The sequence below is a fragment of the Pseudonaja textilis genome, chromosome 1, assembly GCF_049901715.1.
Source record: "Pseudonaja textilis isolate UNSWEBS1 chromosome 1, rPseTex1.2, whole genome shotgun sequence".
NCBI classification, from domain to species: Eukaryota; Metazoa; Chordata; class Lepidosauria; order Squamata; family Elapidae; genus Pseudonaja; species Pseudonaja textilis.
In genome coordinates, this window is record NC_141990.1 from 320291013 (window position 1) to 320318338 (window position 27326).

Below are 27326 nucleotides of genomic sequence, written 5' to 3' on the forward strand. Positions count from 1 at the left end.
TCTTTCTCCCCCCTCCTTTTTTCTCTCTCTCCTTTTCTCTCTCTCTGTGTGCTGGATGCCTTCTCCTTCCTTACCTGCCTGTTACCCAGCATTGATTTCTCAGTGTCGTTTTATGGCTGTTTTATTATCAGGCCGTTTGTCTTTCGTTCCCCTTCGGCTGACAGGATTTTTTCCAATGGTTGTTCTGTAAAACCAGTTGTTTCATTACGTCAGTTTTTTATGTACGGCGTCCTGGGAATTTGATTCGGAAGACGGCGTGATGTATTATTTAAAAAGCACACGCTTCTGATCCCATCTTGCTTTTCTGGGGGGTGGAAAAAAAAAACAGCCATGGGATATACACATACTCTGCTCCGAAATGGCTGCCTGCGTCGCAAAGTCGTTTTCTTTTTCCTGCAGAAGCCCGGAGATTTCGATGACAAATTTCATTTATTTTGCTCTCTCTTTCTCTCTCTCTCTGATCTTTTTGTCTCCCCCTCTTTCTCTCTGTCTCCCCTTCTCTCTCTTTCTCTCTCTCTCTCTCTCTCTCTCTCTCTCTCGTCTCCTTCTCTCTGTCTCCCACTCTCTCTTTCTCTCTCTCGTCTCCTTCTGTCTCCCCCTCTCTTTCTCTCTCTCTCTCTCTCTCTCTCTCTCGTCTCCTTCTCTGTCTCCCCCTCTTTCTCTCTCTCTTCTCCTTCTGTCTCCCCCTCTCTCTTTCTCTCTCTTTCTCTCTCTCTCTCTCTCTCTCTCTCATCTCCTTCTGTCTCCCCCTCTCTCTTTCTCTCTTTCTCTCTCTCGTCTCCTTCTGTCTCCCCCTCTCTTTCTCTCTCTCTCTCTCTCTCTCTCTCGTCTCCTTCTCTCTGTCTCCCCTCTCTTTCTCTCTCTCTTCTCCTTCTGTCTCCCCTCTCTCTTTCTCTCTCTCTTTCTCTCTCTCTCTTTCTCTCTCTCTCTCTCATCTCCTTCTGTCTCCCCCTCTCTCTTTCTCTCTTTCTCTCTCTCGTCTCCTTCTGTCTCCCCCTCTCTCTTTCTCTCTTTCTCTCTCTCGTCTCCTTCTGTCTCCCCTCTCTTTTCTCTCTCTCTCTCTCTCTCTCTCTCGTCTCCTTCTCTCTGTCTCCCCTCTCTTTCTCTCTCTCTCTTCTCCTTCTGTCTCCCCTCTCTCTTTCTCTCTCTCTTTCTCTCTCTCTCTTTCTCTCTCTCTCTCTCATCTCCTTCTGTCTCCCCCTCTCTCTCTCTCTCTCTCTCTCTCTCTCGTCTCCTTCTCTCTGTCTCCCCCTCTTTCTCTCTCTCTTCTCCTTCTGTCTCCCCCTCTCTTTCTCTCTCTCTCTCTCTCTCTCTCTCTCATCTCCTTCTCTCTGTCTCCACCTCTCTCTCTCTCTCTCTCGTTCTCTCCAATCTCTATTCCAACACTCGAGATGGCTTCAGTCGTTAAGAGAGAGAAATAGAAAAAAAATTTAAAAATCCAAAATAACATTTAGAGGTGGTCCTCGACTTATGATCGTCTCTTTAAAGACCATTTGAAATCACGATGACACTGAAAAAGGTGACTTATGGCTGGTCCTCACACTTAACCACCTTTGCGGTGTCCCGCAGTTGTGTAAACAAAATTCAGGCGCTTGGCAACGGAAAGATAGTCCTCGACTTAATGACCGCGATGGAGCCCAAAATTTCTGTCGCTAAAGGGAGACATTGGTCAAGTGAGTTTTACCCCATTTTATGACTTTTCTTGCTACCGATGTTAAGGGAATCACCATTGATTTATTTACTTTCATATTTATATTGTATTCATATTTCATATTTCTTACCCGCCCAATCCATCTCCCTCAGGGACGGGCTCCATGGCAATGGTATCTAACAAAATGGAATTTAGTGTAGAGAAAAGGAAAGTCCTACACTTAGGCAAGAAAAACCCAAAGGACACATATAGACTGGGTGAAACCAGGCTCAATAGCAGGAACTGTGAGAGGGATCTTGGTGTCTTAGTGGACAACCAGCTAAATAGGAGCCAGCCATATGCAGCAGCAGCCAAAAAAGCTAATGCAATCCTAAACTGCATTAACAGAGGGATACAATCGAGATCAAGGGAGGGACTAATACCACTCTATAAAGCCTTAGTAAGACCACACCTAGAGTCCTGCATCCAGTTTTGGTCAACACATTATAAAAAAGATGTTGAGACCCTAGCAAAGAGTGCAGAGAAGAGCAACCAGGATGATTAGGGGACTGGAGACGAAAATGTATGAAGAACGGTTGCAGGAACTGGGCCAGGCTAGTCTAGGGAAGAGAAGGACCAGGGGAGACAGGAGAGCGGCCTTCCAGTATTTGAGGGGCTGCCACAGAGAGGAGGAGGGGGTCAAGCTATTTTCCAAGGCACCTGAAGTCCAGACAAGGAACAATGGATGGAAACTGAACAAGTAGAGATTCAACGTGGAAATAAGGTGGAATTTCTGACAGGGAGAACAATCAACCCATGGAACAGAAGTTGCCTTTGGAAATTGTGGGAGCCTCATCATTGGAGGCTTTCAAGAAGAGACTGGACTGCCATTTGTCCGAAATGGTGTAAGGTCTCCCGCTTGGGCAGGGGGGGTTGGACTAGATGACCTACAAGGTCCCTTCCAACTTAACCGATTATCTGTTAAATCTGCTTTAAAAAGTTAGTAAATTGGGAGCGCAGCTACTAAACAACCACATCGTTTAAGCGATGGGTGTTCCGGTCCCAATTGTGGTCGTAACGTCGAGGACGATCTCTAAATACTAGCCAATCTGTCGTTTTGAGCACTCAGGGGCTTTTTCTTCCAACGTCACCCCAGCCAGAAGGAAGCAAGGGAGGCTCCAGCCCTGCTCGGTTCGGCGCTTCCATGCTCCGTGTGTTGGCGTGTCAAAACGTTGTCGCCCTGCAGATGGGCTGCGAAAGCCGACAGATGGCCTGGGACAAACTCGGGAGCCAAAGGGAAACCACAGCTTGCTTGCTTGGACCGGTTAGCCAGGCAAACTGGGAGGTGATAATCATGTTGTCGGTTTGAGCGCCGAGCTTGGCGCATTGGCTGCTGCTGATGTTTCATCCCCGTTTGAGGAGGGGTTGTCCGCGCGCTTTTGGATCGTGTTCGTCTGGAGCTGCACTGGCCTTTTTAAGTACTTTTTCTGAGTTCCTGGTTTGATTCGGGGTGGTGCGATGGCGAGTGTGAATAGTTGAGAGTAGGTTTAACTTAAACAGTCACACAACCAGGGGGGTGGGCTGCTGGGGATTTGTAGGGGTTCAGGAAAACCCCACAAATCCCACCCCTGGCTGGCCTCACCCACTCCGCCCCCTCCTCTCCCCCAGAAGTCCCCTCGCGGGCTGTTTTGGATGCAGGGACGTGCAGGGTCTGTGCACGGAGGATCAGGAAGGGCGAAAAACAGGCCTCCCGGAAGTTCAGGAAGACTGGAAATGGGCCTGTTTACGGCTTCCGGAGGGCCTCCGGAGCTGTTCTGACCAAGGCTTCCGAAACCGTACTTATGCACGCGCTTATTTTAAAATCAAGTCTTGTTTTATTGCAACGCTGGGAATTATTTTCATTCCCAGCTGGTAATGAAACTCAAACAGTCCCTCGAGATAAGCACCCACCTTTCTTTCCTTGTGAAGTGCTGCCGAGAACAGAAGTGTCCGATCAACTAGGAAAAAAAAACCAACCAAAGTACACAGAGTTTCACAGATGAATCTGAACCGAACAACTTTGCTTCCTGCAAAGGTTTCTGCACCTTTGCCTGTCCTTTTATACCTTAGGGGAGGGGCAATCACATCCCAGCCTTACTCCCAAGTTGCCCCCTTTTGTTTCAGATCCTCTTGCCTTCTAGCAGCTCTGCGCATGCACGCACTGGGAACAGCCTCCCCTTGTTCCTCCGCCTCGCTGCTACCAGACTCCGGAGGCTCCCGAGTCAGCACCCCACTCCCAAATGGTCCTGGCCCCATTTCTGCATCGGATGCAGGGCCCTCATCTGAGTCCTCCCCAGACTCCCAGACTGGTCCTCATTCTTCCCCACTGTCCGTTTCCACTGCCGTCTGCACAGGCTGCCGGTGAACCACAACAGGAGTCCAGGAAGGACAAAAGCCCTCCCCCCACCACCGGCTGTGGTGCAGGAGGCTGACTAGGCCACGCCCACCATGGCCACGCCCACCCAGCAACTGGGCAGAGAACCCATTGCTACAATTTTTGAAGCCTACCCCTGCACACAACCCCAAATCAGACCAGGAACTCAAGAGCGCTGGCCTTTCAATACCGTTTTTTATGTGATGCAAATTAAGTGGGGATGTTGTTTGTTCGGCTACTTCTCTGAGTCGTGGTTTGCCTTGTCAGACAAACAACACCCACACTAATTTGCATCACATTAAAAAAAAAAAAGAAAGGTATTGAAAAGCCAGCGCCCCGACAGACGACCCCAATTCAACGCGCACGGATGATGTCTCCTCGAATGGTGACAGAACGTTTGCAACCAAACTGCCAACTTCAGAGCTCAGACCAACTACCAACCTGAGCTACTTATACTCAAATACTTTTCAACGGTCGTAAGTCACCCTTCCCAATGCCGTTGTAACTTTGAACGGGTTCCTAGACGAATGGTGGTAAGTTGAGGACATACCTGTGCACCGATCTCGCTTAAGAACAGAGACATAAATCCATGAGTCTGCAGTCAAGAGGTAACACACTAGGGATGTCTTGAAATTTATTTATTTGACGAACTGCCATGAGGAAAAAGGCGGACTTGGAAAATACCGTTTCCCCGAAAATACAACCTACCCTGAAAGTAAGTCCTAGTTTGATTGTTACACATGTGCCTAATATAAGCCCTACCCCCAAAATAAGCCCTAATTAAGATCCTGCCCACTCCAGAGTAGACGGGTAAAAATTAAGCTAGGGTGAGGATGGGGATGTTGGAGCGGTCCAACTGCTTACCTGTGGACAGTTGTAGCCAGGCCTGGCACACCCCGACACCTGCCTTGCCAGCCCATTTCTTCTGCAGACAGCAAGACTCTCCTAAAGGCCTCTGGAGCTGATAACAAAGCTCTGGATCGATCCAGAGCTCTGTTATCAGCTGCACGGGCCTTCAGAAAAGCCTTGCCGGCTGCAGAAATTCCTGAAGGCCTCTAACCGCGAAAAGGAGGCCGGGGGCGACGCACTTAAGTGAGGTGAGTCAGTGGACGACATCCTCCAAAAATAAGACCTGATGCCTTTTCTGGCGGCAAAAAATATAATACAGGGTCTTATTTTCAGGGAAACACAATTGTAACATTGTGGGGATTCACCCCGTGTGTCCACCAGTCTGGACAGGACCGTCTTCTTCTGAATAACCACTGTTAACCTGTCAGAATTTTCCTGTCAGGGTAAATTCTGGCCTCTTCTGTTTCAGGTCCATTAAAGAAATGTTCCTCCATTGCAGTCATTTGAAGACGAGTGGACTTCAATTCCCAGAATTCTTTGAGTTGAAATCTGCACTAACAGTTGCTGGGATTGAAGGACATTTGAGTCAGACCACAGGAAGACACGGGCATGATAAGATTTGGCGTTCTTTTCAGTCAATTGAGAACATCGGGTGGTTTGGTCCTGTAGGCCTTCAAGACAAGGGTCCCCAACCCTTGGGATGTAGCCCGCTACCGGGCCGTGGCCTATTTGGAACCGGGCCATGTGAGCAGCAGGCGGACGCACACACATGTGCGCAACTCAATTTGCAGTGTGCGTGCCAACCCGCCACTCGCGCGAGTTCAGCTGCCCCGCGCGCACATGTTCTCCGGCCTGTCGCTCATGCGGCCTGGTCCTCCTCTCTCTGTCCCAGCCGGGTCGCCAAAAACACACTTGAGAAAGGACATGCATTGAGAAATACTTGAGAAAGGACACCCCTCTCTCAAATACTTGAGAAAGGATACCCCTCTCTCAAATACTTGAGAAAGGACACCACTCTCTCAACCAACTTCATCTTGTGGGAGGAAAAAAAATAATGCTCTTTGCTCTTCTTGCCGGGCGGGAAACGTGATCGACGGCGGTCTTATCGAGGAAGGCACCCCGGATTTCAGCCGGCATTTCCACGGAACGGAAAAGGTTCTCTCCTCGCATGTAGGGGTGAGCTGGGGGTGGGCGGAGAAGGTCTTCTCACAACTCCACAAGTCTTTTATTTTTTTCCTTTGTCAAGAATTCAGTCGCTTTTACTGTCGTCGCTGTCCGAGTAAGCCCCCAGAAGGCCTAGGGAAGTGATCCCTGTGTTTGAACTGGGCAGGGTCGCCGTAGAAGCGCCGAGACTGTGCTGCCCTCCGCCTCCTAGACAAAGAAGTGACAATTCAACAGTTCAAAAGACACGAAGGAACCTCTCCAATCCTTCCCAACTCAAGACTTCTCAGAGCCTGGACTATCGAGCCCATATGCCTTAACCCTTCGGAAAGACAGCAGCTCAGTTCCTTCCCACTTGGGCATGGCGAAGGGTAGAGAGAGAGAGACGGCCATTCGTCTCCTTAACAGGAGTTTTTGGGATTACAATTCCAGCCAAGCCCCTTAAACACTAACCCAATACATGTGGTGCTTGACTTATGAGGGTAAGTTACGGTGGTTGTAAAGCAGATCGCCCCACTAACTGACCCAATTTAACTACACGTCGTCCTTGACTTAAAATTGTTCGCTTAGCGACCTTTCAAAGTTGATGACTTTTTCTTGCGGCAGTCATATCAATCAACCCATCGTTCTCCATGGGGCGTTTTGCCACAGAAATACACAAAATAAATGCCGGTTGTCAGGTGACCGCAGGTTGCCAACTGCCCTAAATGCGGTCACATGACTGGGGGGGAGCAGACATTGGGACTTTGGAACTGAGTTGTTAAGCCTCTTTTCTTTGGGGGGAAGGGTCTATCTTAACTTTGAAAGATCGTTAAGCTCACGGTTTTAAATTGAGGACTACTTGTAACTAAATTCTAATCAAGTTAGCCAGAGGCTTTGTGAGGGGAAGTGACCACATTGATGACACCTGAAGGAAATATCCCTCTGTTGTCGCTCTCCAAATTTTTACAAGCATCCTTTCTGATTCATCTATTTAACTATCCATCCATCCATCTACCTAGCTAGCTAGAGATCCATCTATCAATCTACCTATTTATCTATTTACCTACCTATATCTATATCATCAAGCATCCGACATCGCATCTGTTATCTACTCTCTATCATCTAACCATCTATCTTACTATCTATCATCCAATGTCAATCATCTATCCTTTTATCTACTGTATCATCTATCCATCTATTTATTATCAATCTATCATCTATTTACCATCAATCTTTAATCTACCATCTATCTACATCTATTTATCTATTCTATTTACTCTCTTTTTTCATTTTCATTTTTATTATTAATCTCTCTCTCTCTCTCTCTCTCTCTCTCTCTCTCTCTATCTTTTCATTTTTATTATTACTCTATGTATCCATCCATCCATCCATCCATCCGTCCATCCGTCATGCTGGCTGAGGAATTCTGGGAGTTGAAGTCCACCCATCTTAAAAGTTGCCAAGGGTGAGAAACACTGGTCTATGACCTGATTCTCACCTTTGAAGCATTCTGCTCAGTGGTGGGATTCAACCGGCGTTACTACTGGTTTGGTGACTAAATTTTGCGCGTCCACGCAAAAACCTTTTGCCGTGCTACCCGGACAGCTGAAAAGCACTGCGTGCGGGTGCGCAGCGTTTGAAAAGCCTCTTTCCCCCTGCTTTTTCAACCTCAGCTGCGCCGCGCAAAGCAGCTGAGGTTGTAAAAAGCAGGTAATAAACGACAGGTAAGAGCCCAGGAGGGCGGGTGGACCAAACAGCAGCAGACACAGAACCGATTCGGTGCCTGCTGTCCTTCAGAGCTACCAGTTCTATAGAGCTGGGCAGAACCTTTAACATCCCACCCCTGATTCTGTTTCCTCTTTCATTTCAGAAATATTTCCAGGCTAAAATTCAACGGAGGCAGAGATGCCCAAAGAGGCAACCATGGCCTCGATTACAGATCATTTGGAGCACAGAAAAATGGAAAATGGACTCTGGACCCCGCTTAATGCCTGGTGGATTACAAGGCACGTCCACGTTGTCCTGTTGGCAATAATCAAGCCTATTAAGTTTCAGGAATATCGTGGTACTTTCTCCTCTGATCCCAGTTAGCTTACAGATTTAGACTAAGCAGCTGCGTGCTGCCCTCTGTTGGAACTAGAGCAGTTCACACCGCACAGAAAGTCCTCCACTTACAAGGGTTCACTTAGTGAAGTTAAGGCAGCCCAGAAAAAAAGCGGCTTACGACCAGTCCTTATCCTTGCAACCGTTGCTGCGAGAGCTGATTGTCAAAACCAGGAGATATAAACAAAGAGCAAACTCGGCCCTTCTGTCTAGCACTGATGCTGTTACCTCGTTGGGCCACGAAAGGTCTGCAACGGAAGCCCCGAGCTCCGACAGCATCATCAGCTATCAGGTGCGTGTACCTGTGTCCGTGTGCGCCTGCGTGAGCGTAGACGAATCCACTGGACTCAGCTAGGCAGAGTCCTTTGACTCAGAACCACAACGGAGACCTAAAACGTCTGTTGTTGTGAGCGAGATACCCGTTAACTGAATTCTGCCCCATTTTAAGACCTTTCCTTGCCACAGCCGTTGAGTGAGTCCTTGCAGTTGTGCAGTTAGTAACGCGGTTCTTAAGTGAGCCCGGCTGCCCCTTTTGCTTGTCGGAAGGTCGCCAGAGGGGTGTCAGGATTCTGGCAGTTTACCCGCCATTAAATCATGAGTCTCGAGACAAACTTCCAAAACTACGCAGGATTTATTGGGAGTTAACATGTCGGCATGACCCTGGGTGCAGCCAGCTCTGAGACACGTAATTCACTGTCACCCTTGACCCTCGTTTCCCCCTGAGTGCATCGTAATTCATATTCTCCAACAAAACATCTCCACAGCCAAGAGTCATCAATCATGGTCTCCAACTAGAAACTTCAGTCACCTAGTTATAATCTCTGAAAAACTATGCGTGGAATGCACTTTCGATTTCCAAGCTGCCGCAGTGCTCTTGCAAACCCTTTTCTCCCCTCCCTTTCTGTTGGCAAACTTTAAAAACACCATGGGGATATTTTATGAGCTGACAAGGGGATTGTATGAAACCCGGGACCGACGTAAATGGGAGTCGGTTGCCAAGCGACGGAATTTTGATCACGTGACTGCGGGGATGCTGCAAATGTCAAAAATGGCGGTGTCGCCTTTTTTTCCAGTGCTGTCGTAACTTCGAACAGTTACTAATGGTTGTAAGCGGAGGACTTCCTGCAATCAATGTGAATGAATAAAATCCTGCAATAAAAGTACAATAAATAAAGCTAGCATGAGTCTCTATCAGGGAACACATAGGACACTATGATGACCCAAAGGGGCGTGGCACAAAGGCAACACAATCAGATAGTAAGTAAGAGTCCCTTTATTACCTCCGACTTTGCCCCCAGTGTCCTCATTACCTTCTGAGCTGGAGAAAAACTCTCCCAGGAACAGCCTTTGGCTGCAGGGAATCAAGTCCAAAACATGGTCAACAAAAACTGTAACTATAAGTCCAATCAAGGCAAGATGAGGTAATTAGTCCGGAAGGGCGGGAGCAAGAATTCCAGGCGTGAAGGAACAGCAGTAATTCAACACGGTTGGGAAGACGCCAGGAACACAAATAACCAAAGTCAACACAAGATAAACTCGTGTTTGTTCCCAGCAGACGCCGCACTCAGCATGCCTCTCTTTTAAACTCCCTTCCCAGATGCGGCTAATGAAGGGGATCAGGGCCCTTTCCTCCCCCGTAAGCCATGTTGCTCTCTTCTCTTTTCCTCCCTAGGATGAAGAGGGCGGGGGGGGGGGTCTTCCTCTGAATTCCTCTCCCTTGTTCTACCTCTCTCCTGCTCTGCCCAGCTGGACTTTGTCCTTCCCCAGTTTCCTCCACAGCCAACGGAGCCACACTCCCACTCCCTGTCAGCTATTTATCTTCTTCCTCAGATTCAGACTCCGACAGGGGCACGACAGGGCATCTGTACCGGATAGAAATTTCTTATGTGTCTAATCACGCATGGCCAAATAAAATACAGATATTCCTCAACTTATAACAGTTCATTTAGTTGACCATTCAAAGTTGAAATGGGGTTGACAAAGTGACTGATGACCGTCTTTGACACTTACGACCGTTGCAGGATCCCAATGGTCACACATGATCAAAATTCAGATGCCGGGCAACTGACTCACAGTTACGACAGCTGCTTGCAGGGTCACACGGATCCCCCTTTGCGATCTTCTGAGGAGCAGAGTCGATGGGGAAGCCAGATTCACTTTACGACCGTGGGACCAATGTAAACAACTACCGTGATTCGCTTTTTAATGGCGACGACGGCAAGGGAAGTCGTAGAACGTAGCGAAACTCCCTTAGCAAATGTTTCACTTAGCAGCAGAGATTTTGGGCTCAGTTGTGATTCTAAATCAAGGACTACCTGTATTCAACTCAACTCAACTCAACTCAACCCAACCCAACCCAACCCAACCCAACTCAACCCAACATCAGCACTCTTTTTTTAAGTGTTTGCCTTCATCCTGTCTCCCAGAGACCCTCTGTCTCTCTTTCTCCCCTGGAGCTGCCTTGTCTTCCTCACTTGGTTCTGATGTTGCCTCTTGGCTTCCTGATCCGTTGGCCATCCCGGAAATGGGCTTCTTCTTGGCGGTCACCAATCCCGACAGCTGTGTCTTCACCGAGAGCTTTCCCACACTCCGTTCCCAGCTTTCCAGCTTTGACTTTTTAGCTTGTGGCTCTGAATCCTGGAAAGAAAAGAAACGAGACACCGACGGTTATTTTAAAAGCCGCTGTGTTCAAAGGACACCATCCCAGCTGCATACAGTGGTTGCGACACCAAACAATGTCGGGTTGTAATTCCTGGTTTGTGTGTAGAAGGTCTCGATGTCCACTGAAACTATCTAAATGTTTCAATTCAATCAATCAGAATAGATCTGGAAAGGAGTCCGTCCCTCTCCACATCCCTATCCCTATTACCATTCCATCCCATCTTATCCATTCCTGTTCTGTTCTATTCTGTTCTGTTCTGTTCTATTCTGTTCTATTCTATTCTATTCTATTCTATTCTATTCTATTCTATTCTATTCTATTCTATTCTATTCTATTCTATTCTATTCTATTCTATTCTATTCTATTCTACTCTATTCTAATTCTAATTCTATTCTAATTCTATTCTATTCCAGTCTAATCTTTATCCCATCTATTCTATTCTATTCTATTCTATTCTATTCTATTCTATTCTATTCTATTCTATTCTATTCTATTCTATTCTATTCTATTCTATTCTATTCTATTCCATTCCATTCCATTCCATTCCATTCCATTCCATATTTTCTATTCTGTTCTGTTCTGTTCCGTTCCGTTCTGTTCTGTTCTATTCTCATTCTCATTCTTCTTTTCTAAATGAAGGGGGAAATGCACTTGAGAAAAAAAAAGTAGAAAAGCAGAAATCCCATTTCTGAGGAAAACAATATCTTTCAATCGGGAAAAAAGAACCATTATATTAGAGTACTTCATTTCTGAAAATTTGGGCCAATGAAACCATTTCTACAATGATGAACAGTGTAATTAATCTGCACCATGCCGACAGCAGATCTATGTTCCTTCAACAATAATTTGATTTTGAGATCAGAGTGTAATGTGAAAAAACAGTCGGCTTTTTCAGTGCTGTGGTAATTTTGGTCATTAAAAACTGTCTTATCATCTGCACCTCTATAACAGTCTGGTTTGGTTCTGCAACCCAACAGGACAGACACAGATTTCAGAGGAGAATTAGGACTGCAGAAAAAAACAATTACTACCAACCTGCCTTCCACTGAGGACCTGCATACTGCACGAGTCAAAACAAGGGCTGTGAAAATATTTACAGACTCCTCACATCCTGGAAATTTAAACTGTTTCAACTTCTCCCCTAAAAATGATGCTATAGAGCCCTGAACACCAGGACAACTAGATACAAGGACAGTTTTTGCCCCAAACGCCATCACTGCTAAACAACTAATTCCCTCAACACTGTCCAACTATTTACAAAGTTTGCACTACTATTACTATTAATATTCTCATCACTCCTTATCGCCCATCCCCTCCCACTTGTGACTGTAGGACTGTAACTTCCATTCTATTATTTTCTATATTCTATTATTTTCTATATTCTATTCTATTCTATTCTATTCTATTCTATTCTATTCTATGATTTGATTGCTTATTATGCCCTATGGTTATTATTATTAAGTGTTGTTTGTACCTGATGATTCTTGACTCTTGATGAATGTATCTCTTATGTACACTGGGAGCATTTGCACCGACAAATTCCTTGTGCATCCAATCACACTTGGCCAATAAAGAATTCTATGCTATGCTATGCTATGCTATGCTATGCTATGCTATTCTTATTCTATTCTTATTCAATTCTTATTATTTTCTGTTCCATTCCGTTCAATTCCATTCTATTCTATTCTCTATTCCATTCCATTCTATTAGTCTATTCTATTCTATTCTATTCTATTCTATTCTATTTTCTCTTCCATTCTATTATTTTCTATATTCTATTATTTTCTATATTCTATTCTATTCTATTCTATTCTATTCTATTCTATTTTCTCTTCCATTCTATTATTTTCTATATTCTATTATTTTCTATATTCTATTCTATTCTATTCTATTCTATTCTATTCTATTCTATTCTATTCTATTCTTTACTCTATTCCTCTCTCTTCTAATCTTTATCCCATCTATTCCTATTCCTATGCTATCCTATGCTATGCTATTCTTATTCTATTCTTATTCTGTTCGAATGTTTGTAAGTCAAGAACAACCTACAGAAGGTACATCGGCCTCACTACTCAAGGCAGGAAGCGAGACTCCCGTGAAGAGGGGCAATCCATGAGGTCAGCCCACCTGTTGGGGGAGACCCTCAAAGGATTCTTCCCATACCTGTTGCAGGATGTCAGTGGGTTTCCCTTTGGCAGGTGGTTTTGGACGAACTGGAGGGAGTTCTTCTTCTGAATCGGAGTCTTCCAGCAGCCTCCGGCTTTGAGCTTGCTCCAGCATGGATCTGGGCGAGACAGAAGACGGGGAAAGAGATAATGTGGGCCGGCTACCGACAGGGAAGAGAGCGTGGGGGAGCGAGTTCAACGACGGACTGTATAGTCATCACCTGCTAGGAAGCAAAACCCCAATCCAGGAAGTCCCAAAGCTGCTTTTCGTTTCAAGAGGCGATTGGATTTTTTGGTTTTGTTTTTTTTTTTCTTTTGAAGACGTTTCGCTTCTCATCTAAGAAGCTTCCTCAGCTCAAACCGGAGGGTGGAAGACAAGAAGGATTTATACTCCTTGCAAGACAGCTGGTCATTTGCATCCTTTGTAGAGAGCCGTTGAGGCCACCGGTCAAACCTGAACAGCCCACTCTCAACAAAGGAACAGCCACAGAACAGGTTTGCCCTCGGAAGTTGTGGGGGCGCCATCACTTGAGACTTTCAAGAAGAGACTGGACTCCCATCTGTCAGAAATGGTGCAGGGTGTCTGGGTTGGACTAGATGATCTACAAGGTCTCTTCCAACTCTGATAATCTGTTCTGTTAAAGGAGGAGGGATGCAACATTATATATCTCCAGTCTACAACGCAGCCCTTTCAGCAGTTCCAAGAAGGCTCCACACCTATTTGCACTACTCGGGTGACCCTGAGGGACACAGACCAACCTCCAAGTGGCTTCAACGACTCTCTAAAAAGAATGCAAACGACCAGCTGTCTGCAAGGAGTATAAATCCTTCCATTCCCCCACTATCCTGTCAGAGCTGAAGAAGCTTCTTGAATGAGAAGAGAAACGTCTTCAAGAGAAAAAAAAAAGAAAGTCCAGTTGCCTCTTGAAAAAACGCCTTTGGGACAACCATGACTTTGGATGACGGAGAATCTCCACAGACACCCGATCAAGGAACCAGCAACTCAGAGAAATAACTTAAAAGTAAACAACATCCTAGTCAAAAAGCACGCCCACCAACACTGACAGGGCAAGCCATTAGAATATAAATATCAATTGAGAGCAAACCCCAATCTCTACTAGCACTGATGGTATTATCTAGTTAGGTCATGAAACGTCCGCTAGAAAGCAACCAAGTTCAAGAGCACCAAGGACCTAAAAAGTTTTATTTGTTTTTTTTCTTTTCTTTTCTGAGAAAGACTTCTTCACATAGGTCATCGTGGACCTGTAGAATCCATGGCCACAAAACATGGTGATGGACCCCAACCTGGTAACTTCCAGGCACACTGGAGAAATTCATGGATAACGTATCTATCAAGGGTTATCAACTGTGAAATCCTATCCTATCCTATCTCTGTATTCCTTCTGGATTGGGACAGAAGTCCAACAAGCATCGGTTGCTGGTGGATACCGTGTTTCCTTGAAAATAAGACCCTGCCTTTTATATATATATTATATATTATAGAGATATATAGATATAGATATATATAGATATATAGATATAGATATATAGATATAGATATGGCATTCAGCTTTCTTCAGGTATTTTCCCACGTCATTGTAGTTGTGCTTTTAAAGTTGTAGCAACGTTTCGGCAGAATCTCATCTGCCATCATCAGGCTTCTGTATAGATGAGATTCTGCCGAAACGTTGCTAAAAGCACAACTACAATGACGTGGGAAATACCCAAACAAAGCTGAATGCCATGCATGTAAGTACCTGCAAAAACTTAAGAAAACAAATATATATATATGTGTGTGTGTGTGTGTGTATACACACACGCCACCCAAAAAGACACCAGGTCTTATTTTTGGGAGATGTCATAGACTGACTAACCTCGCTTTGCGCACGTCGCCCCTGGCCTCCTTTTCGCGGTCAGAGGCCTTCAGGAACTTCTTCTGCAGCCAGCAAGGCTTTCCTGAAGGCCTCTGCAGCCTTTAAAAGAGCTTTGGATCGATCCGGAGCTTTCTTATCAGCTCCAGAGGCCTTCAGGAAAGCCTTGTCAGCTTTGCCAGCTGCAGAAGAAATGGGCCGGCAAGACAGGTGTCGGGGTGTGCGAGGCCTGGCTACACCTGTCCAAAGGTAAGTAGTAGTGCAGCTCCACTGCCCACATCCCCACCTTAGCTTAATTTTTACCTGTGCATTCTGGAGTGGGCGAGATCTTAATTAGGGCTTATTTTGGGGGTAGGGCTTATATTGGGTGCACATGTAAAATATCAAGGTAGGACTGACTTTCAGGGTAGGTCGTATTTTCAGGGAAAGTAGGGTATTAGTGGGAGATACTCCTAGTGGACATATCAAAGGATCCCAACCTCGCCAAAAATGGCAAGAGCAGATCTTGGGACAAGATTCGTGAGGCTCACTTCATTTCCTGCTCATCTTCCTCCAACTCCCGCTGTTTCTGCTGTTCCTCAAACTCTTTGTACTGATGCAGCATGGATTCAAAGTCCACGTTGGCCTGGCGTTGGTTGAGTTCTTTCAGCTCCTGCAAGTTTTCCAGAACTTCCATCTCTAGCTTGGAATCCTTGGTTCTGTTCTCCAAAACCTGGGGGGGAAAAATAAAAAAAATAAAAAACAGAAATGTGTTAGGACTCGCAGGATAGTTAGTTAGAACGAATCGTTAGAACCGAGGAAGGTTCTTGGATGACAAGCCAAAGGTTTTCAAAGAGGAAAAAACCAAGAAATCCCAGTTGCCTTTTGGAAAAGCAGCTCTGGGATGAGAGAACAAGGACCAAAAAAAAACCCCAAAGTGAGACATTACTTATTTTTGGTATTTATTTTTTCCTTTTCTTCTGGCCTGGCTCTTCCAGAAGGGAGAATGAGACTCAGTAGCAGCCAATCGTCAGGTGGTGAGTCCTAGTCTCACCATAGCCATGAAAACCAGCTGGGTGACTTTGGGCCAATCACCAGGAGACGGTGAGTTCTAGTTCCACCTTAGCCATGAAAGATGGCTGGGTGACTGCACCAATCACCAGGACACGGTTGCTTTTAGTCCTTCCTTAGCCATGAAAACCAGCTGGGGTGACTTTGGGCCAATCACTAGGAGACGGTGAATTCTAGTCCTCCCTTAGGCAGGAAAGCTGGCTGGGTGACTTTGGGCCAATGACCGGGAGACGGTGAGTTCTAGTCCTGCCTTAGGCAGGAAAGGTGGCTGGGGGACTTTGGGCCAATGACCGGGAGACGGTGAGTTCTAGTCCCGCCTTAGGCAGGAAAGGTGGCTGGGGGACTTTGGGCCAATGACCGGGAGACGGTGAGTTTTAGTCCCGCCTTAGGCAGGAAAGGTGGCTGGGGGACTTTGGGCCAATCACTGGGAGACGGTGAGTTCTAGTCCTGCCTTAGGCAGGAAAGGTGGCTGGGGGACTTTGGGCCAATGACCGGGAGACGGTGAGTTCTAGTCCCGCCTTAGGCAGGAAAGATGGCTGGGGGACTTTGGGCCAATCACTAGGAGACAGTGAATTCTAGTCCTCCCTTAGGCAGGAAAGCCGACTGGGTGACTTTGGGCCAATGACCGGGAGACGGTGAGTTCTAGTCCCGCCTTAGGCAGGAAAGGTGGCTGGGGGACTTTGGGCCAATCACTAGGAGACGGTGAATTCTAGTCCTCCCTTAGGCAGGAAAGCCGACTGGATGACTGGGCCAATGACCGGGAGATGGTGAGTTCTAGTTCTGCCTCAGGCATAAAAGCCGGCTGGATGACTTTGAGCCTGTCACTCTCTTTCAGCTCAACCCACCTCACAAAATTATGGGGAAAACAGGAAGGTGTACTGCCTATGTTTACCGTCTTGAGTTATTTCTAAAAAACTACAAAGGCAGAAAAATAAACAAAGAGTTGCCGAGTGCCCAAAATTTGGTCTGGGGACTGCAGTATATTTGTGTGTCTCCGTCTGCTATAACTTTGAATGGTCACTAAGCAACCGGTTGTAAGTCAAGGAATACACACACACACACACACACACACACACACCGCTTCCCTGAAAATACGACCTACCCTGAAAGTAAGTCCTAGCTTGATTTTTACACGCACACCCAATAGAAGCCCTACCCCCCCAAAATAAGCCCTAATTAAGATCCTGCCCACTGCAGAGTAGACAGGTAAAAATTATGCTAGGGTGGGGATGCATTAGATTAGATTAGATTAGATTAGATTAGATTCAACTTTATTGTCACTGCCATGGATACAGGCAATGAAATGCAGTTAGCATCCAACCAGAGTGCAAAACAACAGTAAAATATAAATATACGTGTGCAAATATGCGAGGCATCTATGGATATGTCCGTGGAAAACACAACAACATGTATGTACGAGAGCACACAAAGACAAGTGTGACTTCACATATATGAACATATACAACTGTACAAAATGTTTATGGGCACGTTGAATATAAATACAAATGCACACAGAACGATACAAAACACATCATATATTATCAAGGGAAGCATCAGCGTATGTGTGGGGACAAACGAACTGAGGAGTTTGGCCAGGAATCCGCTGTCTGGTAAAAGCTGTTCCCTAGCCGGGCTGGTCTTAGACTGCAGGCATCCGAACCTCCCTCCCAGATGGAAGAAGAGTTAACAGCTTGTGGCCTGGATGGAAGGGGTCCTTGAGGATGCTGTGGGCTTTACGCAGACATCGTTTCCTCCGAATGTCCACAATGGCAGGAAGTGGAATCCCTATAATGCCTTGGGCGGTTTTCACCACCTTCTGTAATGCCATTTTTTCTTTTATAGTGCAATTTCCATACCAAACTGAGATACAGCTAGTTAAGATGCTCTCGACTGTGCAGCGGTCGAAATTAGTCAGAATAGCCGAGGGGAGGTGATTCTTCCTCAGTAACCTCAGGCAGAAGAGGCGCTGGTGAGCTTTCTTAATCAGACTAGTGGTGTTAATCTGCCAGGACGAGTCCTCAGAGAGGTGGATCCCCAGGAATTTGAAGCTGGTGACATGTTCTCCCATTGATGTCTATAGGAGAGTGTGTGTGACCATTCTTTTTCCTGTAGTCCACAATGAGCTCTTTGGTCTTGTTAGCCATTAAGTAATAAGTTATTGTCAGCGCACCGTGTAGCTACGCACTGCACCTCCTCCCTGTACTCTGAATCATCGTCAGCGTTGATGAGTCCGATCACTGTGGTGTTGCCTGCGTGCACCAGCCTTGGGGTACGCCAGTAGACATAAGACATAAGAATTTATTTGTCATTACACTCGCAAGCGGGTGCAACGAAATGAGGTGCTCTTCCACAAGTAAAACTGGACAACACCATTGAAAGAAAAAATAAAACTAGACACAACAAACCATACAATAATCTCTATACAATTTAAAAATGTAAATACCCCATTACTCTCAGCCATTAAATTCCACAAAAATCTTATGACCCTGCATTCAAACTCAAAACTGCACTTGGATAAAAACTCAGGGATAGTACTTGGATAGTACTCAGGGTGAGAGTGGATGAAGTGGAGTTATTCAACTTGACATGTTGTGGTCTGTTTGTCAAAAAAAGTCCAGCATCCAATGACAAAGAGTCGTGTTACTACCAAGGTCGCCAAGTTTTAGTGATCAACCTGGACTGTATTAAATGCTGAACTAAAGTCAACAAACAGCATTCTAACCTAGGTATTCTTATTGTCCAGGTGTATCAAAGGGGTGTGTAAGGCTATGGAAACAGCATCCTCGGTACTTCTGTTCTTGCTGTGGGCAAATTGGTAAGGGTCCAGGTGTAGTTGGGAGGCAAGTTTTGAGATGTGCCAGGACTAGCCACTCGAAGCATTTCACGATTGTAGGTGAAAGTGCTATCGGGCTGTAGTCATTCAGACAGTCTGGCTGGGGAGTGTTTAGGCACCGGCACGATGGAAGTGGTCTTGAAGCAAGTTGGTACAGTTGCTTGGGAAAGAGACAGGTTGAAAATATCAGTCAAAACCACAGACAACCATGCAGCACAAGCCCCTAAGTGCACGTCCTGAAATGCCACTGGGGCCTGTGTGTTGATCCGGCTCAGAACAGCACAGACTTCAGTGATAGGAGAGTGTGAGGGGCTGTAAGTTTACAGAGAGTCTGATCTTGGTGACTATCTCCTGGTTGTCTCGTTCAAAGTGAGCATGAAAATCATTTAGCTCGTCAAGAAACGAGACATTAGCAAATGAGGGAGTAAAACGGGCTGGCTTGTAGTCGGTAATATTCTGGATTGCCCTGCCACGTGCGCCGAGGATTGGAGTTAGCAAAGTGATCCTCAATGCTTAGCTTATAGCTACGCATTGCTTTCTTAATACCCCTTCTCAAATTGGCCCTAGATGCACTATAGGCCTGTCTTGTCACCGGATCTGAAGGCAACGTCCCGAGCCTTAAGCAAGAGACGGACCTCCCTATTCATCCACGGCTTCTGATTAGGATATATGATGATCTGTTTCTCAGTTGTGACACTGTTGATCGTGAAGTTAATACGATCCAAAATGGAGGAGGTATATTTATCAATGTCCATGTGAGAGTCAGAGGTAGCTTGAGAAGCAAACGTACTCCAGTCCATATGCTGAAATCGGTCCTGCAGTATATTATCTGATTCTTCCGGGCGTGGAGGTGGTGGAGCTGCCCTATTACTTCCTTTTGGACAACTGTAGGCAGACCTGGCACATCCTGACATCTGCCTTGCCGGTCCTTTTCTTCTGCAGTCGGCAAGGCTGGCGGGGCTTTCCCGGAGGCCTCTGGAGCTGATAACAAAGCTCTGGATCGATCCAGAGCTCTGTTATTGGCTACAGAAGAAGAAGTATCTGAAGGCCTCTGACAGCGAAAAGGAGGCCGGGGGTGACGCAGGCAAGTGAGGTGAGTCAGTGGATGACATCCCCCGAAAATAAGACCTGGTGCCTTCAAACAACCCAGCCAAGAAATCCAGTTCTCCCAAGTGCTGAGTTCCTGCTCTCCCTGTCTATTTAGGAAAAGGCAGAATAAAAATTTCCTTTTGTGGCAAAGGATTGGTTACCTCACCTTCATGGGGTTATTCAGCTCTTCATCTTCTCTTTCCTTCTGCAGGCGTTTTTCCTCTTCCTCCAGCAATTTCTCGGCCTGGAAGTTTCGGGTGGCTCCGTGCTCCATGGCATAATCTGTGTTTTCGGGGTCGGTCTGAGGAGAGAATAAGACAAAGAGAGAAGAGGTTTAATTCTCAGGTCTGTAACTGGAAGGGCTGAACCAAGGAAGATCTGGTGCTCTAATGAACTGGCTGGAGTTAACGTTTGCACCTGATAGCGACAAACATCCTGCAAAGATATTCCTGTGTGCTCTGCACCGAATAGCAGGCAGCTACCCTGACCTTGGAGAGAACCCTGGGATACAAGTAGTCCTCAACTAGGCTGCATGAATGAAGGGATAGAATCAAGATCACATCAGTGGTTCTACTGTGTTTTCCCAAAAATAAGACCTATCCCCTCTGGTGGCGAAACGGAAGGCCAGGGGGCACCATGCACATCAATACAGAGCTCGTTTCTCGGCTGCAGGGGCTCTTCCTGAAAGTGAGGAGCAAGCAGCCGCAGAAACGGGCTGGCAGAGACTTCCTGCTGAGCAGGGCTGTTGGGGCCGCTGTGGCGAGGGGAGTGAGTGGAAGACATTCCCTGAAAATAAGACCTGGCCTTTTTTTGGTGGCAAAAAAAAAATATATAAGACTGGCGTCAGCTCGTAAAGCATTCCTGGCTGACTCTCGAGTTGCCACAGGCAGGAAGGGGAAGAACTGATGGAGCAGCTGGGTTGCCGTGACCAGCATACCTTACTCCAGATTGTATCCAGGTTACTAGAGCCAGCTGAAGAGGCGTGTTTTCTACAGCCCGGGAAAGTGCTCCATTGGAGAATGTGATTGATGACACACCCTGGGAGGAAAACAGGGTCATGGGGCAGTAAATTACGTGGGGCAGAGCAGGCCGTACATGGCAACTTGCCGAAATGTTGCTCCTAATAAATAATTGGATTTCTTTTGAAACTTGGCTCGAGGCTCATGAATTAGGGCATCCGTCGGAACCCTGACAACTGGGTCTTATTTTCGGAAAAACACAGTAGTACCGCATTACAAAGGCTTAGGAAGATTAGACTTGGAATATGGCATCCAGTTCTGGTCATCACAATATAAAAAAAGTGTTGTAATGATGAGTCATAATTGCTTGATCATGATCAACTGGATCATAATGAACTTTATTGGAATCTAGTCTTGCATTTATACACATTTTTAGTAATCCTCCAACGTTGGTTAACTGGTTATTGCTTAACTTTTGCTATTGTTTAGCATAGTAATTAACACAATTAATTATCTCTAGTTAAAGTCTAACATATGTTTACTTCCTCTCTCTAATCCTCCTTTAGATTAGTGACTTTGTTTGCCTGAGTTGTAATTGCTTGTAAACATTCCTTATGTGAGGTCTGCCATCCAAGATAAGAACATTCCTGCAATTACAACTCTACAAAAAAGATGTTGAGACTTCAAAAAGAGTGCAGAAAACGGCAACAAATCAGGAAGCTAAAACTTACGAAAAACGGTCACAGTCTAATGAAAAGAAGGACTGGGGGAAGACACGACAGCAGTATTCCAATATTTGAGGGGCTGCTACAAAGACGAGAGGATCAAACTATTCTCCAAAGCCCCAAAAGGCATGACGAGAAACAATGGAATAGAATAGAATAACAAAGTTGGAAGGGACCTTGGAGATCTTCTAGTCCAGCCCCCTGCTTAGGCAGGAAACCCTACCCCACCTCAAACAAATGGTTATCCAGTCTCTTCGGAAAAACTTCCGGCGTTGGAGCATTTACAACTTCTGGAGGCAGGTAGTTCCACTGGTTAATTGTTCTAACTGTCAGGAAATTCCTCCCCAGTTCTAGGTTACTTCTCTCCTTGATGAGTTTCCACCCTTTGCTGGATGGAAACTCATGAGGAAGGTGGCACACGGAGCCAATTTGTGCCGGCACGTGAGTTGCGGGTAAACTTACCTCACTGCGCCTGCGTGCGCCTCCCAGCTCATTTTGGGCCTGTTTGAGGCCTTTTTCGGCCTCCCAAAGGCTTGAGGAAGGCTTCTGCAGCCTGAAAAAATAGGCCCTTTTCATCACTTCCTGTATTTCCGGAAATACCGGAAGTGACGACACGGGCCTGTTTTTCAGGCTGCAGAGGCTTTCCTCAAAGTCTGGGAGGCCGAAAAAAGGCCTCAAACAGGGCAAAAACCAGCCGGGAGGCGGGGGATTGCGGGGGAATGCGTGCGCATGTGCAGGGGGCGTGCGCGCATTGCCTTCTGGGTGGCAGCAAGGGAGCGCGCACACAATTTTTAGCACAGGAGCCCCCAAAGGGTTAGCCACCACTGGTATACAGGGTCTTCGGCTCGTGCAGGGGGGTGGACTAGAAGACCTCCAAGGTCCTTCCAACTTTTATTATTCTAAATCAGGGGGTTTCAATCTCATATCCCACAATGTGGTTGGATTCCGGCCCACGCGGCCACCCTGGAAAAATATTAAAGGACTGACCCACATCCCTTCGGCCCGTTCGACCCAATGCGAAGAGGAAACACCGGGCCAGCCTGGGTTCGACCCGGTCTACCCAGCGTGAAGAAGAAAACATAGCAGCAGTTTGGGGAAGTGGCGTCAAGCTTGGCCACTCCCACTCCTTCGGCCACACACCCGGTCCCCCCGAGGTCAACCACAGCCCTGATGCAGCCCTTCACGAAATGGAGTTGGACACCCCTGTGCTACATTCTAGGTTTGGAAGAGGAGAGAGACCTGAAGAGGTTTTACCTTGAAGGTGATTTCTGCCAGGCAGCGGGTGCATTTGATGTAAAACCGGAAGATGGGAAGTCCCAAATAAGATTCATTCTGGACCGTCTCTTTCCGGGCATTAAATTTTTTGCCCTTGTAAATGTACTCGCCGCAAGTCTTGCACCTGTAAGATGGAAAAATTGCTGGTGACCTTCTACCGCTGCACCATAGAGTATCGTAACTTACTGCACCTCTGTATTGTTTTGCCAGCTGCACAGAGGGTTAGCACTCCAGAGGGTTAACGTCATTGCCCAGAGGATCATGGGTTGCCCTCTCCCCTCTTTGGAAGAGCTTTATAGCTCCCGCTGCCTTAAGAAAGTTCAAAACATCCTCAAAGATCCATCTCATCTTCTCACCCGGGAATCCCCCCCTTTTTTTAACTATTACCATCTGGCAGACGGTACCGGATAATAAAAACAAGGACAAATAGGCTGAAAAACAGCTTCTATCCCAGGGCAGCAGCTCTGTTGAATTCTATTGTATATAATGCAATATTAATGCAATATCAGGGGTTTTCAATTCTATGTGTGGAGTGCGAAGGATGTGGGTTTGTGTTTTATTTTTAGTGTTCTCGTGTACACTGAAGATGGCATTTCATTTCGTTATACGAGGTGCAATGTCAATAAACTTAAACTTAACTAAACGAAACCACCTCAAGAAATGCAAACTCTCATCCTTCATTCATTTACAGACCTTTTTCACCCTCATCATGGAGGTTTATGTACATCTCGCCCAGTGGTGGTATTCAGCCGGTTTGGACCAGTTCGGGCGAAACCTGGAGCAGAAATTTTGACCAGTTTGGAGAACGGGCAAATACCACATCTGACTGGCCCTTTCCCATCCTATATTCCGTTGATTTTTAACTCGGCTGATTCGCACGCAGAACCGATAAGTGTGCAATTTGGAAGCCCACCACTGAGCTTGCCTTGTGGGCTCAGGCTATTTGCAACTGCTGGTAGAAGCAAGCCACGAGTCGTCAGCAGAAATTGTGTCTAGACAGTCCTTGACTTATGACCGCAACGGAGCCCAACGTTTCTATTGCAAAGCAAGACAGTTGTGAAGTGAATTTTGCCTCGTTTTGCACCCTTCCTTGCCACCGTTGGTAAGTGAATCATTGTAGCTGTTAAGTTAGGATCAAGATCAAGTGAGGCACTAATACCACTCTACAAAGCCTTAGTAAGACCACACCTAGAGTCCTGCATCCAGTTTTGGTCACCACATTATAAAAAAGATGTTGAGAATCTAGAAAAATTACAGAGAAGAGCAACCAGGATGATGAGGGGACTGGAGGCTAAAATATATGAAGAACGGTTGCAGGAACTGGGCCTGGCTAGTCTAGGGAAGAGAAAGACCAGGGGAGACATGACAACAGTCTTCCAATATTTGAGGGGCTGCCACAGAGAGCACCTGAAGGCCAGACATCTTGGGGGCGGGGGGGATGAGTCTGCCTACCAAGATGAGGTGGACTGGTTGCTTTTGTGGTATGGAGACCATAACTTGGTCCTCAACACCAATAAGACCAAGGAGCTTATAGTGGACTATAGAAGGAACAGATCAGACATCCAGCCCTTGCTTCTCAAGGGAGACCGAGCAGAGCAAGTGGCCAATTTTCTGGGTGTTTACCCTAAAAGAGGACCTGACCTGGGGCGCTCATATTGCAGCCCTGGTCAAAAGGGCCCAGCAGAGATTCTACTACCTGAGGCTTCTCAGGAAACAACAACTGAATGAAAAACTGCTGAGGAACCTTCTACCGCTGCACCGAAGGGAGTATCTTAACTTCCTGCACCTCTGTATGGTTTGCCAGTTGCACAGGGACAGCTAGGACGGTGCTCCAGAGGGTTAACGTCATTGCCTAGAGGATCTTTGGTTGCCCTCTCCCCTCTTTGGAAGAGCTTTATAGCTCCCGCTGCCTTAAAGAAAGTTCATGGCTTAGCACAATGTGCAAACCAAGTCAATATGTTTACTTCCTATCAGGCAGTAAATTTTACCCTGGAATCCAGGAATTCGCAACTTTCTTTTATTACAGTACTAGCTCGATACCTGTGCTTTGCTACAAAACTATGTGATTGGGCTTAGTTTGGGGGGAGGAAAATAAGGGGAAAAAATTCTGCTTCTGCCTACCAGCATCCATCGGTATTCATCTGGCTAGTGTCCTGTCAGTGTGTGAGAGTTGAGGGCTGCTTGGAAACTGAAACAGTATTTGCTGTGTGAGCAAGGAGACAGCAAGGAGCCTGGGCATGGCTTAGCTCAACTATTCTGTACTAAAGCTGCTTGGTGCTCTGAAACTGAAACACCTCTCTGCTTGTGTTTTGCATTTGGAACAGATTTCTTTTCAAGTGGGGAGGGGAAGTAGAACTCTTTAGCATCAGAGCGGGTTAATAATAATAATAATATAGGAAATACTAATGCTCTGATGGTCATTTTGAAAAATCCTTTCTTAGTGAGAACCTAGAAGCTAAGAGGAACATATGTGCCAAATTTCAAGTTTGTAGGCTTTATGGTTCTGGAGATTTTGTGATGATGCGTGAGGGGTATTTTGCTTTTATATAGATTTCCAACCTTGGTAGCTGTAAGATGAGTGGGCTTCAATTCCCAGAATTCCCCAGCCAGCCTGGAATAGGAATATAATTTCTTTGGTTTTGGTCTTGAATTTTCCTTTGTAAAGCAAAGTTATAAACACAAACAATTAACTTTTTTTCATCTTTATGACCCTTTTTTCAGCATTGACCAGATTGTCCTTTATTATTTCCAAAAAAAATAGGACCACAGCACACTGAACTCATTTTAGAAATTGAATATTCCCAAGATAAACAGAATTTAAACATCTCTTACCGCATGTTAAAGGGAGCCATTAGCCGGACCACATATTGCCTGTCCTTTGGAAGTTTAAGCTTAGGGATTTTAGATGGATCGAAATCTGGAGGATAGTATTTCTAGAACGCCCAAAAATAAAAAATATAATTGAATTTACTTTTTTCTTTTAATTTTATTTTATTCAAGATTAAAACACAAATTGCAAAAGAAAAAAAACAAGTCAAAACAAAACTAGAGAAAAAAACTAAAAATGAATTTTAAAAAAACAAAAGACAAAAGCATACATTAGCCTCCCAATTTTCAATTGAAAGGAGACAAAAAACAAAAAAACAAAAAAAAATAACACCATTTATTAATATCTATAGCCTTACTATCAATCTTAGATGGATGGAAATCTGGAGGATAATATTTCTAGAACACCCCAAAATAAAAATACAATTGAAATAACTTTTTTCTTTCTGTTTTATTTAATGCAAAAGATTAAAACAATATTTTGAATAATTAAACAATTATTAAAATAATTAAAACAACCAAACTCCAAAAGAAAAAAATCAAAGAATCAAAACAAAACTAGACGAAAAACATTTTAAAAGGGAATAAAAAATAATAAAAGACAAAAATACATAAAAATAATAAAAGACAAAAATACATATTAACCCCCAATTTTCAATTTTAAAAAATTGGAAAAAAAGAGCCATCCCTCCCAAACTGATCATTTATTAATATCAACAGCCTAGGTAGGCCCAAGATCCAAGTGGATCCCAGCAGATCCTTAAATAGTTGATGAATCCACTCCATTCTCCCTTGCATAGGTTGGCCTCTTTACAACAACCCTGCGAGGTAGGCCGACATCCCAACCCCACCCTCCCAGGCCCCCAACCCCACCCTCCCAGGCCCCCAACCGCCCCCAGCCATGTTTTTCCGCCTCTTTCCTTTCACTCACGTTTAACACTTTCCTTTCCGACATTTTGGCCCTTCGCGGTTGTTCCCAGTCGCCCTAAAACTCTCCCCAAATACCGGCCACTTCCGGGATTACCAACTCGTTCAGCCTCCTCCGCTACTATTGGCTATCGCACGTCGGAACGGAGCAGGAGGCGCATCCTATTGGTCTGCTTGGCGGTCCGTCTACAGTAATTCCCCGCCATAAGCCGTCGCTCCGTTTTTACGTCTTTTAATCAGCGCCCAGCGTGCCTATTTATGTCGCGTCGTTTGTCCTTCCCTAAAATACTCCGTTGGGGAAACAAAGATCTGGCATCTCTAGTTCCGGGGCTGGAGAAAGATGGATTAAGTTCAGTAGACGTTATTAAAGGCCTTTCATAAAATATGCGCATTAAATATTCATTACCTCTGTTAAATATTTAATACTTCGAATTATTGAAGGCTCCTTTTTCATTAAAAAGCGAAATTGCTTTGGGGATAAGGTTTATTAGATGCTTTGTACTGTTTACAGAGAAGGATTAAATCCTAAAATAATTTTCGTTGCAACCTGTATAATTAATGATAATAATTATTGCTGCATGCTCAGAGCTTTCTTCCATCCTCCCAGGATGTTGTTGAGTTTATTTATGTTTTGTCTTTAAGATGTATATATTGCCTCTCCAAACCAGTTATCCCAAATGGCTTATGAAATCTTTTGTTATAAATTGAATTTTAAAATGCCAATTAAGAACAGAGACTAAATGTCAGCATACAATAGGAATAGTGATGCATGACATCAGACAAATGAAGACCATTAAACCAATTCT

At 45.5% G+C, this 27326-nt stretch overlaps 1 protein-coding gene and 1 long non-coding RNA gene across 3 annotated transcripts in view; one reads left to right on the forward strand and one right to left on the reverse strand.

Annotated features, from left to right (window-relative positions):
• Positions 1–27326, forward strand: part of LOC148128374 (uncharacterized) — a 452998-nt gene that overhangs the window by 250021 nt on the left and 175651 nt on the right. The window lies entirely within an intron of this gene.
• On the reverse strand, positions 104–26669 carry YJU2 (YJU2 splicing factor homolog). Of its 2 annotated transcripts, none has more exons than XM_087922647.1 (8): positions 26525–26669; positions 25600–25700; positions 22747–22891; positions 19975–20109; positions 15367–15548; positions 12964–13084; positions 10613–10775; positions 104–304 (listed from the first exon to the last, which is right to left on the reverse strand). In XM_087922647.1, exons 1-8 carry the CDS (start codon positions 26546–26548, stop codon positions 210–212), a joined length of 966 nt encoding a protein of 321 aa, XP_087778773.1. In that variant the 5' UTR covers positions 26549–26669; the 3' UTR covers positions 104–209. The 2 variants fall into 2 exon arrangements, with proteins under 2 accessions (XP_087778773.1, XP_026576148.1); XM_026720363.2 differs by lacking the exon at positions 104–304 and adding an exon at positions 4667–6263 and having other exon boundaries at positions 26525–26663.